We start from the raw sequence: 12533 nt of genomic DNA on the forward strand, positions 1-12533 counted from the left end.
AGGCGCTTTATTCTCAAGGATTACTGCAAGACTGGGGAAGGGAGTGTTGCGATAGGGGCAGGGGGCAGTTGCATTAAGAGAATGCTCAGGTGAGCTGAGCGGCTACAAGATCTAGGAGCATCCTCATAGAGCTCAGAAGGAAGGGGCCTTTTATAGGAAGGAGTGAGCATGGCTGGAAAGAACCACATTCAGGGACCATCTCTGTGGTCAGCCTTTGGGGGAGGGGCGGTATGCTGGCTCTGGCCAAGGGTGAGTCCATGCTCAGGGTCTGGGGGGTAGGAGGGGAGCCTAACTGAGGCTTGGTGGAGTGACTTAACCCGCCTTCTGTTCAGATGGAGACTATGTACATCTTTTTAGAAGCTAACTTAGCCTCCTGCCAGTTTTTCAACCCTAGGTGTGTTTTTTTGTTTGTTCGTTTGGTTTTTTTTTTTTTTTTTTTTTTTGGGGGTGTGTTTTCCTTAAGAGCCTAGGAGGCATCTCTGAAACGTAAACCTCAAGGGACCTCAAGGGGGATTGTACCCTCTCTCCCTGTCTCAGTGGGAGTTTTAGCCCAGGCACCAGGCACCAGGCTCCAGTGGTAACTGCCTGCTTGCCGTGGGTTCTTTTTAGCCTTATTGACTTCTCCCTGTGAAAGAAAAGCTCCTTTCTGCCCCAGCTCTGAGAGGCTCGCAGATCTTAGGGTCTCACTGTAGACCTTACAGTACTGTCGTAGCCCCATCCCCCTGTGGCCATGGCCCCTCGCCATCTCTTGCAATAATCCTTTTGAACAAAGCCTCCCCTTACCTATGTCAGAATTTGTTCTTATTTGGCCGAGGGTATGGAAAACTTGCACGTTTTAAATTGGGGACCAGTTCTAAAGTCAGTGATGGCGTTCAATGTGTATGTAACAGCTCTGCTGGACACGCAAGAAAGTCAGGAGTATGCCAACTGGAAAGGTGCTCCACCCATCCTTAGGGAACCGTGCAAAGGAGAGGTTCTGCAGAATCCAAGCCAAGTGCCCCCAAAGTCACCCTTCCATGCATCCTCTCTTACCATCCACTGTGTGTATGTACGTGTGTGTCTGGGATCCAGGGCAATGTGAATTTTCTTTTTATTTGGGAGATTGTTCACAGAAAACAGATCCTCTTTTCTCTCGTCCACCTATTAATTGTTTACAGTATTTGTATATCTATGCAAAATACTTGAATGGGCTGTGGTGCCTTTTTTCCTTGTTTGTATTTAATTAAATTGTCATTTGAAATGTCTGGTTTGGCAACTCTTGTTTGTTTCTTTGTTTTAATGTTGCACTGGCCAGCCTGGATAGGATCCATCACCGAGGACTCCTCAGAAGAGTCCCTACAGAGATCGTCTGTCCAGCCTGTGAGGCCACCATGGAAGATCTTGAGCCATAGAAAAGCCCTGGGTTTTCCCATGACCAGTCGAGGGAGCTGTTTGTCTTTGCACCTGGACACAGGCCAGTCTAGTTTTAATAGGTCTGGGGGTCACTCAAGGCATGAATGATATAGATCGACCCTGAGGATTTGTGAGAGCTTAAAAGTATTCACGTGGGGCTCCCCTGGTGGCGCAGTGGTTGAGAGTCCGCCTGCCGATGCAGGGGACACGGGTTCATGCCCCGGTCTGGGAAGAGCCTACATGCCGCGGAGCGGCGGGGCCCGTGAGCCATGGCTGTTGAGCCTGCGCGTCCGGAGCCTGTGCTCCGCAACGGGAGAAGCCACAACAGTGAGAGGCCCGCGTACCGGAAAAAAAAAAAAAAAAAAAGTATTCACGTGAAGCTCTTAGCACTGTGGTTGGCTTCTTGCAAGGGCTCAGGCGTGGGATGGGTGTCTTCCACTGATGCTATTCCCCAAACAAACAGCCTTTCCCTCTCTAGTGAAGGCGTGGCTGTAGAAGGCACTGGAGGGACTTCCTTGGCAGCCAGAACTCTCCAGAGACTGGGGACTGGCCCCCCGGCACTAGAGGAACCAGTTTAATTGTTCCGTGTCCAAGGAAAGCCAAGATGTAAGTATCAAGTAAACACACTCAGAGGTCTTTATTCCTGACCCTGCAGACCACGCTCTCAGGGCCTTCAGATTACGGTCATTCTCAAGATCTAACATGTTGCATTGATTTTAGTTACAGAGAGAAATCCGCATTCATTAAAAACTGTGGCTTTGAGGCTGGCGGTGCAGGAAGCCAGTCTGTTCCTTGGAGCTCCAAGGCCAGCAACAGTTTGGCCTGGGCTTGGCTATGTTTAGGGCACAGGACGTAAACACAGGCACGGGTGTGGAGTTACACAGGGGAGGCTCTGCACCAGCTCAGGGGCTGAGGGCCAGGTCTTCCTTCTTTACAGATATACTGGCTCCCTTACCTCCCTGTCAATGGTCCTCATATCAGCTCTCACATTCTTGCTGCTGGAGAGAAGACAGGAAGGGAGGGGATATTAATTATGTCTCTCTCCAGCTGCTCTTGTTTTTTGACTGCCTCTGGTCAAATGTGAGGGGACCAAAGGCAGTCCCCAAAGCAGGTGGTGGTGGAGCAGTCGTGACACACTGATTCCCAGTGTGGGCAGCTCATCAGTGGAGCTGGGGACTTGGTGGCGAACTGGTCAACAGCCAGATTGCACCCCGTGCCGAGCTTACACCCCCCGACTTGGTCACTGAAGTCCACTGGCCAAGCCTCTAAGGCTTCAGCCCAGAAGTTACCCAGAGGGGACTTCCCTGGCGGTCCAGTGGTTCAGAGTCTGCACTTCCACTTCAGGGGGTGCGGGTTCAGTCCCTGGTCAGGGAACTAATAAGATCCCACACGCCGCGCAGCGTGTCCAAAAAAAAAAGTTACCCAGAGCCTTTTCCACCTGGGTTCTTGGTTCGCCACCAGAGTAAACACAAAAGTTAGCCCCTGGTTTCCAGAGAGCCTGTGTCTGCTTTCCTGACTGCCCCTCACCCTTCTCCCCATCTCCCCAAATCATATTTTGGTTTACTCCTTGAGGAAAAGGAAAGTGCATTCTGCTCGACAGCCAGGCTACTTTTAAGAGCAGTGCAATCGCTGTTCTCTTTGGAGAGTGAGGCAAAATGAAACGCTGGGCTTGGCCAGCAGAGCTTGGCTGGGAAGCAAGCACTTTTTGTTGTTGTCGTGTTGTTTTGAGTTCTTAGAGAACTGCCCGAATGTCTCCATGTCTCCATGACTGACTCCTTAGGATGTGTCTAGAGAGGGAAGGGTGGGGAAGGGGTCGGGTGGATGGAAACAGATGCTGACCTCCAGGCTGGCTGCTCCGGGAACGGGGCTGGTGGAAGTGTTTCCCTGAGACGTCAGGTGGCTTTCACAGTAAGCAGGTCAGCTGAGGTCTTGCCTCTGTCTCCGAAGATGAGGTGGCAAATGCAACAAGACATTTTACAACAATTGTGTGTCTGTTGGTTCTGGATGGGAGGCATGGCGAGTTGCTCTCTGGGCCTCGCAGGGCCAGCTGCAGTTCAGTCTTGGGCTCAGGAACGGTGAATCCATCTCAGGAGGAGAGCCAGTGCAAAGGATTTCCTGATGACCAACATTTCAGGGAAGTTCTTGGCTTGTGCTACATTCAGCGGATCAAATCCTATCTTCTTCCCAACAACACAGAGATGGTACCGAGGAAACAAGTAGGACGGGAGGTCCAGGGGACCTGCTGGCACCAATGTGTTGTAGGGTATTTAGTCACTGAGGCCGTGTTTCCAGGAGGTTCTGCCACCACTGCTCACTGGGTAGGGATTTTTCTCCCGGAAACAGCGGTGAGGTATAAATGAACGTCTCAAGAAAAGAGAGCCCACTGGTAAGAGTTGTGTTGAAAATAACCAGGTGGCTCTGAAATTGAGCAGTCAGGCTGTACCACAGGGCTCACCCTCTCACTCATGTATTCCAAGCTTTACGAATGGATTATAAATACTTTGGGCTTCTTTTCTGGTGATGGGGCACTGGAGAGTTCTATGTTGTCCACAAGAACATTCTTGTCTTCGAGTCTAACGACGCTGGGCTCTGGGGCGGGAGGAGGGGTTGGGTTTTTGTGCATGTGGGGCAGGCTGGTCTGGCTGATGTCCAGGTCTTTGAAAGCGTGAAGCATGAACACACCCAGGATGATAGTGACAAAGCCAGAGAGGGTGCCCACAATGTCCACGGCCGACATGCTGTGCCACTCCTTGAAGAGGACGATGGAGGAGGTTACCACCATCGAGGTGAAGAACACGTAGTAGATGGGGAACACCAGGGAGGTATTAAAGATGTCCAGCGCCTTGTTGAGGAAATTGACCTGAGTGCTGAGCGACAGTGCCAGCACGAGGGACAGGATGTAGGGGAGAGGGTGCCGCACAACTGGCAGCCCCTGGAAGAGGTTCTTAATGGTGATGCCCAGACCCTTGACGGCGGACACGGAGAAGACCCCGATCACAGAGCAGATGACGATGTAGATGAGGATATTCCTTTGTCCATAACGTGGGGCGATGACGAAGATGAGGGTGAGGCAGGACACCAGCAGAAGCACAGCAAACACGATGTACCCTTTGTGGGGGATGGAGACAGGTAACCTGACCTGGGAGGATGCCAGTAGCCTCTAGAGCCCCCCACGCATGGCAATGGGATGTCTCATTAAGAACCTAGGCTTGGGAGCTTCCCTGGGGGGCGCAGTGGTTGAGAGTCCGCCTGCCGATGCAGGGGACACGGGTTCGTGCCCCGGTCCGGGAAGATCCCACGTGCCGCGGAGCGGCTGGGCCCGTGAGCCGTGGCCGCTGAGCCTGCGCGTCCGGAGCCCGTGCTCTGCAACGGGGGAGGCCGCAACAGTGAGAGGCCCGCGTACCGCAAAAATAAATAAATAAAGAACCTAGGCTTGGGACTTCCCTGGCGGTCCAGTGGTTAGGACTCCGTGCCTCCAACGCAGGGGGTGCTGGTTTGATCCCTGGTCAGGGAACTAAGATCCCACATGCCACCTGGTGTGGCCAAAAAAGTAAAAAAGAGAACGTGGGCTCTGGAGTCAAACATGGGTCCCAGTTCCAGCAACACAACTTTTTAATAACTTGTACAAGTTATTAATTAAACCCCCAAGACCTCAGTTTCCTCTTTGTAAAACAGGATTAATATCAGGACCTTCCTCATAGGAGCTTTTTTGTAGGATTAAATTAATACACGCAATTGACGGAATGCCACCCCTCCCATTTACATGTTGAGTGCTAATCCCTAATGGGACGGTATTAGGAGGTGACGTCTTTGGGAGGTGATTCAGGCATGAGGGTAGAGCCCTCAGGAAGGGAATACTGCCCTTATAAAAGGGACTCCACAGAGCTCCTTTGCCCTCTACACCAGATGAGGACACAGCGAGAAGCTGGCCATCTATGAACAAAATCTATCGGGCCTCGATCCAGGACTTGATCGTGACCCCCGGAACTGTGGAACATAAATGTCTGTTGTTTATAAGCCACCCATTCTATGATATTCTGCTAAAACAACCTGAACTAAGACAATGCAAACAAAGCATTTAGAACAGTACCTGGCACATAAGAAATAGATAATAATAGCATCCCTACCTATCAGACTGGGGACCTGTAAGCTAGCCTCAGTACCAGCCCATCAGCTTTCCTCCCTGAGCTTGCTGCCTCCTCCTCCACGTGGCGGCACCTGAGATGGCCAGAACCCGGTCAGTCCTCTAACATGGCTCGCGCCCAGTGCCTTCCTGCTCACTGGGAGCCTGGAGCCTACCTGTGTCTTTCATCTTGGCGGCCATCTCCATGATGGTGGTGATCTTCTCTTCCTCGGGGGCGTGTATCACCATCACTGTGCTGCCGGCCACACAGATCACACAGCCCAGCTTCCCCAACAGGTTCAGACTCTCTCCCAGGAAATATGAGGAAAGGATGGCACTGCAATGTGAAAGTGGAGAAAGGGATTACAGCAGCCAGCCCAGTTCCAGCGTCCTGGAGAAAAGTGAGGGCTGAGCAAGGGCTCACTACTCTCACACGTGGAAGCTTTTCTAGACCCCTAGGAAATGTGTGAAATAGAAACATTTAGGGGAGGGTTACACTGTGGGCTGGAGGAATCGACAACATACACGTGAATTTCTTTCATTTTAGAGACTGACAATATCCCCAGAGAGAAGAGTTGGAAGAGCCCTTCAAAGCACTCTTGTCTAACTTCCTACCCAATGAGCACATCTTCTCTGAACATTGCAAACAGAAGGCTTTCAGCCTTGGCTTGTATACCTCTGGTGGCAAGCAGCTCCCTCCTTCACAAGGCAAATAAACCCACTGTAGGTTCATTCTGTTATTAACCCAAAATATGGTAGTTTCTACTCATCCCATATCTATTCCTTGAGCCATACAAAACAAATCCATTCCTTCCATTTGTATATGCCAATATAGACAACCACGGTGACACTTGGGCACACTTTACGTACTCAGATATTGTGCTAAGAACTTCCCACTTCTTATCTCACTCACATCTTGCAACTCTGAGAAGTAAAATATGTCCATTTTATAGATGAGAAAACTGAGTCCCACAGAAGCTTAAATGATGGCAAGATCATACAACTGGTAAGACACGAGCCAGGATTTGAACTCAAGTTCTGTCTAATTATAAAGCCTATGGTTTTTCCTCTACACCTCACTGAGAAGAATTCTCCTGACTTCCTTGAGTCTTTTCTGGACAAAACACCTCCAGTTCCTTGCTGTTCCTTGGTGATGTGACTTTCATTCCCGTCACATCCTCCAAATGAGCCAGCAAAGGTGAAGGAAGAAGGGTGGTGAGACAAGACAGGTATCATCGCTGGGGCATGCTTCTGTTTCTTTAAACAGGTGGCATTAGTTGAGGGCAAAAACCTATTGGCTGACCTAAGGTAACCCAATGAGCCTCATGAGTCCTGCTTAAAGGTATCAGGAAAGAGGGGATTGATGTCTATCTAACCTCCTTCGAATGTCTCCCATCTCTCCTCTAAAACTCCCAAAAACATTTTACCCACAATGCCTGTTCACCAGCGCCCGGTAGCATTAGCAAAGGCAGAGGTCACACAGTGGAGGATCCCCTGCCGCTCCCAACTTCCTGGGATGGTAATCTGTAAACTAATCAGATACGCAATACTGGTATCACAGCTACATCAGCCAACCGTGCCATGTGAGTCACGGCTCTATCTGGTTTTTGACTGCATAAATGCTGCAAAATTGTCATCAAGCTGGTAAAACAAAACAGGAAATTACAGGTACTGGGTGTGGTGGGCTAGGGACTTACCGGGGCTCCAAGGCTAGGGTGACAATCAGAGCCAGCTTCAAATGGGGCTCAGGACCCCCACAGAGGAACTGTGTTTGTAGCTTGGGAGGAACGGAGCAATGGGAAGCACACACATTTAATATCAGCTATATTTAATACCATCAAACATTTTCCAGGCAATGGGGCCCAGTGGTTAAGCACCCAGACTCTGAAATTAGACTGCCGGGGAGGGAATCCTGGCCCAGCCTCCTGGGACCTGGGTGACCTCGGCCAAGATGCTTAACCCCTCTTGGCCTCAGGTCTCCCCTCCTTTCTAATTAGTAGGGATGCTGTGAGGATTAAATGAGGGAATACATTTAGAACATTTAGCACAGAGTAAACCCTCAATATATGTTAGCTGTCGTTATTCTTCAGTGCCTTGTTCTGTACTATGCACTTTCTGCGCACCATCTCATTTAGTCCTTAAATCAATGCCTTCAGGCAGGTATTATGAACATCCCCACTTAGCAGATGGGAAATTGAGGCTTAGAGTAGTTTTAAGTGACCGGCCACGTAACTACAAAGTGGCAGAGATAAGGTTAGAACCCAGGGAGGGTTAATCTAGGGCTTGTACTTTCAACTTGTGTGCTTCTCCTATTGGGGCACCAAAACACTGACATGAGACATTCAGCCTTGCGCCAGGGGAAGCCCTTCCACCTGGTTTGGGCTTGGCCTGCCCCTTCACTGCCCAGGCAGCAAACAATCCAAGGGTGCGGAGCTCTGAACAGCACACTGCCTCTTTCTGGAAGCTGGGACTGACCCAGGTCCTTGACTGCAAGTAGCAATTGACCCCATGTGCAGTTCCGGACATCAACAAACTGAAAATAGGAAGAGACAGCAAGAGAGGTGACAACAACCTTATGAGGATACTCAGCGCTCCCAGTGGTGTGACGACTGTCGCGGGAGCAAACGCATAGGCCCCAAAGTTGGCAACTTCTCCGGCAGCCACTAGGAAATTAAGGGGGAAGAGAGGTCACAGTGGCTCTGATGCGCCATCTCCAGCCCAAATGAATCTGGGTGGAGACGGCTTCATTCAGTGTTCAACCATTCACAGAATCCTAGACCAGCATTCCTTAAAATCCCGACCCTTATGCTGTCTCCCTGCAGAATCCCATCTGAAGGTCAGGCCCAGATGATCCTGACCAAATCCTCCCATGTTCAAGACAGGGAGGTGGCCTGGAGTCCAGGGTCACATGGTACCTTCTGGTTCTTGAGGTCCCTTGGCTTCTAGCCTAGGCACGGTTAAGTGTATCTCAGGGACTGCCAATGATTGGTCTGTATCTTCCAGGTAAGCTCTAGAAAGTGTTGATTATCAAATAAAGACACAGCTACAGTTACTGATTGTCCAGGTACCAAATGGTCCACGAAGCCCTCTTTCCCAGAGGAGTTATGGATAGTCTAGATTGACAGGCAGGTGGTTAGAAAGTCAGACATTCCCAAAGGGCCTACCTCTCCCCATATGAGTTTCCAGTTTGCAGACTCCTGCAAGTGCCTCTTCTGTCTCCCTGCTCGTAGGGAATGACCTGGGTCTGCCCTTTGAAAGCAGATGATGAATGTGATAACTCTGGCTAAGACAGGGATCAAAACCTCACTTAGGGGATTACAAATCGAAAGCTGGCTAATTTTCCATCCCAAAGAATTAGGGTTTGAAAGCCAGAGAGGGTGGGTGGAAAGGAATGTGTGAATGTGAAAATGTGGGCAAACCTTAGGTGGCAGACCAGCCATGTTCTAAGTGAGCCAACGATTGCCTGTGGAATGGGGCAGCTGACTTAGGAGTCTCAGGCGGTGCCCTGCAGGAGTCCAGAAGACTCCAGCGGGCAGTCATAGCTCCCTGAATTTCAAGGGAAGTTGAGAAATTACACCTTTATCACTACCAGCTCTGTACAAACCTCTCTGGGGACAGATGCTTTATGGATGAAAGACTGACTTTGGATGGAGAAAGTGACCTGAGATGCAGGTAAAATGTTCTACCTGCAAAGACTGTTTAGATTCTCCCCTTAGAAATCTGGGCCTTGGATTCATATTTTGCACAACAGAGACAGAAATGCCCCATCCACCCCTCCTTTCATCTCTGCCTCTGTCATCAATAGGGCACTGTCCTTAGTAGCAAAGAACCCACTTACTGGTGAGAAATCCAGCCCACCACATTGCATCCTTCAGGTAGCCGTAGCCTCCGTCCACTGTAGAAAGGAATGGGCATGAAGTTAGAGGTTGGCCGTACTTTCTCAGGACCTTTCCTTCTCTACCTTCACTCGCCAGTCTCTAAGGGTTCAGTATAGGTCAGCTGTGGTGAGTCCTCCAGGTCTGCTTCTGGGCCCTGCCCTGGGTGAGTTCATCCCTTCCAAAGTTTTAAAGTCCATCTAGATACCCTATTTCGTATATGCCCCCTGATCCTTTCTTCTCAGCCCTGATGTATATCCAGTTGCTAACTTGACAACTCTTGGGTCTCGCACAGCCATCTCAAACTCTGTCCTAAATGGAACTCTTGATTTTTAAATGCTCCCTACCCACCAAATGAAGCTCAGTAAGCGGCACCTCCGTGTACCTAGTTGCTTAAGCCAGAAACCAGGGAATCACACCTGACCCTCCCACTACTCCACCTTCTGCATCCATTCCATCCTGCTGATTCTGTCTCCAAAATGCATTTCACATGTGTCCTCTCCACTGCCACCACCCAACTCCCAGGCACTATCACCTCTGGTCTGGATTGAGGCAACTGCCTCCTAGGACTCCTCTGGTTCTTCTCTTGTCCCTTATAATCCATTCCTTTCATAGTAGCCAGGAGTCTTTTTTTTTTTTTTTGCGGTACGTGGGCCTCTCACTGCTGTGGCCTCTCCCGTTGCGGAGCACAGGCTCCGGACGCGCAGGCTCAAGAGGCCATGGCTCACGGGCCCAGCCGCTCCGCGGCACGTGGGATCTTCCCGGACCGGGGCACGAACCCGCGTCCCCTGCATCGGCAGGCGGACTCCCAACCACTGCGCCACCAGGGAAGCCCAGCCAGGAGTCTTTTAAGAATTATGTCACTCCTCAGCTTCTAGCTGGCCAGTGGCTTCAAATGCTCTTAGGATAAAGACCAGAATCCCTAACAAGCCTGTTCATAGTGTTGAGCCTGCTCACTTCTCCAAAGGCATCTCCTGCCACACTTCCTACTACAGTCTAGCCGCTCAGGCTGTCTTTGAGTTCTTCAAAAATGATGAGCTCTTTTTGGCCTTAAGGCCTTTGCATGTGCTTTTCCGTGTATGGAATAGTCTTCTTAACAATATTTGCCTATATCTACACTTACTCTACAGATCTCTGCTTGAATGTTGCTTCCACTAAAATGCCCTCCCTGGTCCCCTTATCTTTATTGTTTCCTTTTGGGATTCTCTCTCGTCACACTCAGTCCTCCTCCTTAATGACACTTGTCATAATTTGAATTGATCTATTTATTTTCTGAAATTTCCCCCACTAAAATGGAAGCTCCATGTAGCCAAGGATTGTGTCTGCTTTGTTCACATGATGGACTCAGAGCCTGGCACATGGTCAACGCTCAGTAGTAGCGATGAGGAGGATGATGATTAGGGTGGGTTTTAGACAGTTTCGTGAAAATCCCAAGCTTGTATGTTGCTTTTTGTGAATGCCCATTTTTCTAAGATGGTCTTTAACTTTCATCAGGTTCCGCAAGCAGTCAGAATCTCCCATAAAAGTGCTCTGAGAGCATTTTACTCTGAGTTGAAATCTCAGAAGATATTGAAAGAGCAAGTTGGAGAAAAAATGGATTCCGGGGAAGCTGCCTTTCTGAACGGTCAATGATACTTGCTCTGTTCTCTCCTGAGTGGAAAAAGCTATTTTTCTGGCACTCTGGGAGGTCTCTGGCCTTTCAAACCCTTGTCCAGAAGAGGAGACAGAGCAGCAATGACCACTGATCCTGACTTCATGCCCACACCTCACAGCTCTCCATTTTAGAGCACACCCGGCTCTAGTCCTGGGTATCCAACTGTCTGTCAGGCTCTCCCACTTAGATCACAGTAAAACTAATACTGGTGCTTACTCCATGCTAAGCATCTTTCTAAACATACTACATACATATCTTCACAACAAGATATAGCTGGAACTATTCCTATCCCCATTTCTTCAGATGAGGAAACTGAGGCAGAAAAACTATTTTTCTTGCCCAGGATCATATCACCTGGAATTGAGGAGCTAGAATTGGAACACAAATAGTGTGCTTCCAAAGCTCAGTGTCCCATAGAACATGAAACTGAACACGTCCAAACCTGAACACATCATCTTCCTATAAACCTGCTCCTCCTGCTTTCTTTGTCTCAGAAAATAGCACCATCATCTCCCCAGTTGCTCAAAGCAGAGCGCTCTGAGTCACCTTGACTCATTTTTTCATCCTCCCCTTGGGGCCAGGCAACACCAAACCCAAACCCAGTAAGTCCTACCTTCAAAATCTATCTCTGGACTTCACCACTTGTCTCCATGCCCACTGCAATTTCCTGGCCCAAGTTCTGTTGTTTTTCTCCCCAGATTGGTCTCCCACCCTCCAGTCTTGTCTCCTAATCCACTCTGCACCCAGCAACCAGAGATCTTTTCAAATCGTAAATCGAACTATGTCACTCCCCTGCCTGAAACCTTTGTCACTTACAATTACATTCAAACTCTGGAGCCCAGTTTACAAGACATTTCATAAGCTGGCCCTCACCCCATCTCTTACCCCTCCATGCTCTAGCCAACCTGAGACAGTTTCAGCTTCTAATATCACTCATGCTCACTCACCCCTGGGCCTTTGCACATGCTGTTCTTTCTGCCTGGAATACTACTTCTTTCTCTTTTCCCCTCACCTTGTTATCTCCACATCATGTAGGTCTCAGCTTCTAAACCAACTCTTCCAGAAAACCTCCCCTACCCCTCAAGCCTGGCTTTACATGCCCCTCCAAAATATTGCCATAACATTCTTCATTTTTCCCCATGATAGCATTTAACATGCTACAGAACAACTGTTTATCGATTTGCCTGTCTCTTCCACTCAACTCAATGCCCCACAAGGGCACTGTGTCCCCAGGTCTAGCACGGCACCTGGCACACAGCTGGTACACAATGAATGATTATTAAATGAACAAATTTTTTAACATAGGATTCCTTTTCTCAACAATCGTTTCATGGATACACGTCTTATTTTTCAAACAAGCAAATCCCTGTGGACGGAGACTCAGTAATTCTTTTGTAGCCTATAAAGGAGCTCAGATTGATAGTACGTGAGGATGCACCAGTGTCTGACACTGTTCTGGGCAAAGGTATTATATTCCCATTTTGTAGGG

At 49.3% G+C, this 12533-nt stretch overlaps 1 protein-coding gene across 1 annotated transcript in view; it reads right to left on the bottom strand.

Moving 5' to 3' along the window:
- Positions 1–3871: 3871 nt before the first annotated feature.
- Positions 3872–12533, bottom strand: part of NIPAL4 (NIPA like domain containing 4) — a 14052-nt gene continuing 5390 nt past the window's right edge. The window contains 4 exon segments of the mRNA XM_007447132.1: positions 3872–4500; positions 5692–5852; positions 8088–8178; positions 9354–9410. Of these exon segments, the coding sequence (XP_007447194.1) occupies positions 3872–4500; positions 5692–5852; positions 8088–8178; positions 9354–9410 (938 nt within the window).

This window comes from Lipotes vexillifer, unplaced genomic scaffold, assembly GCF_000442215.2.
Source record: "Lipotes vexillifer unplaced genomic scaffold, Lipotes_vexillifer_v1.1 scaffold194, whole genome shotgun sequence".
In the NCBI taxonomy this organism is placed as follows: domain Eukaryota; kingdom Metazoa; phylum Chordata; class Mammalia; order Artiodactyla; family Lipotidae; genus Lipotes; species Lipotes vexillifer.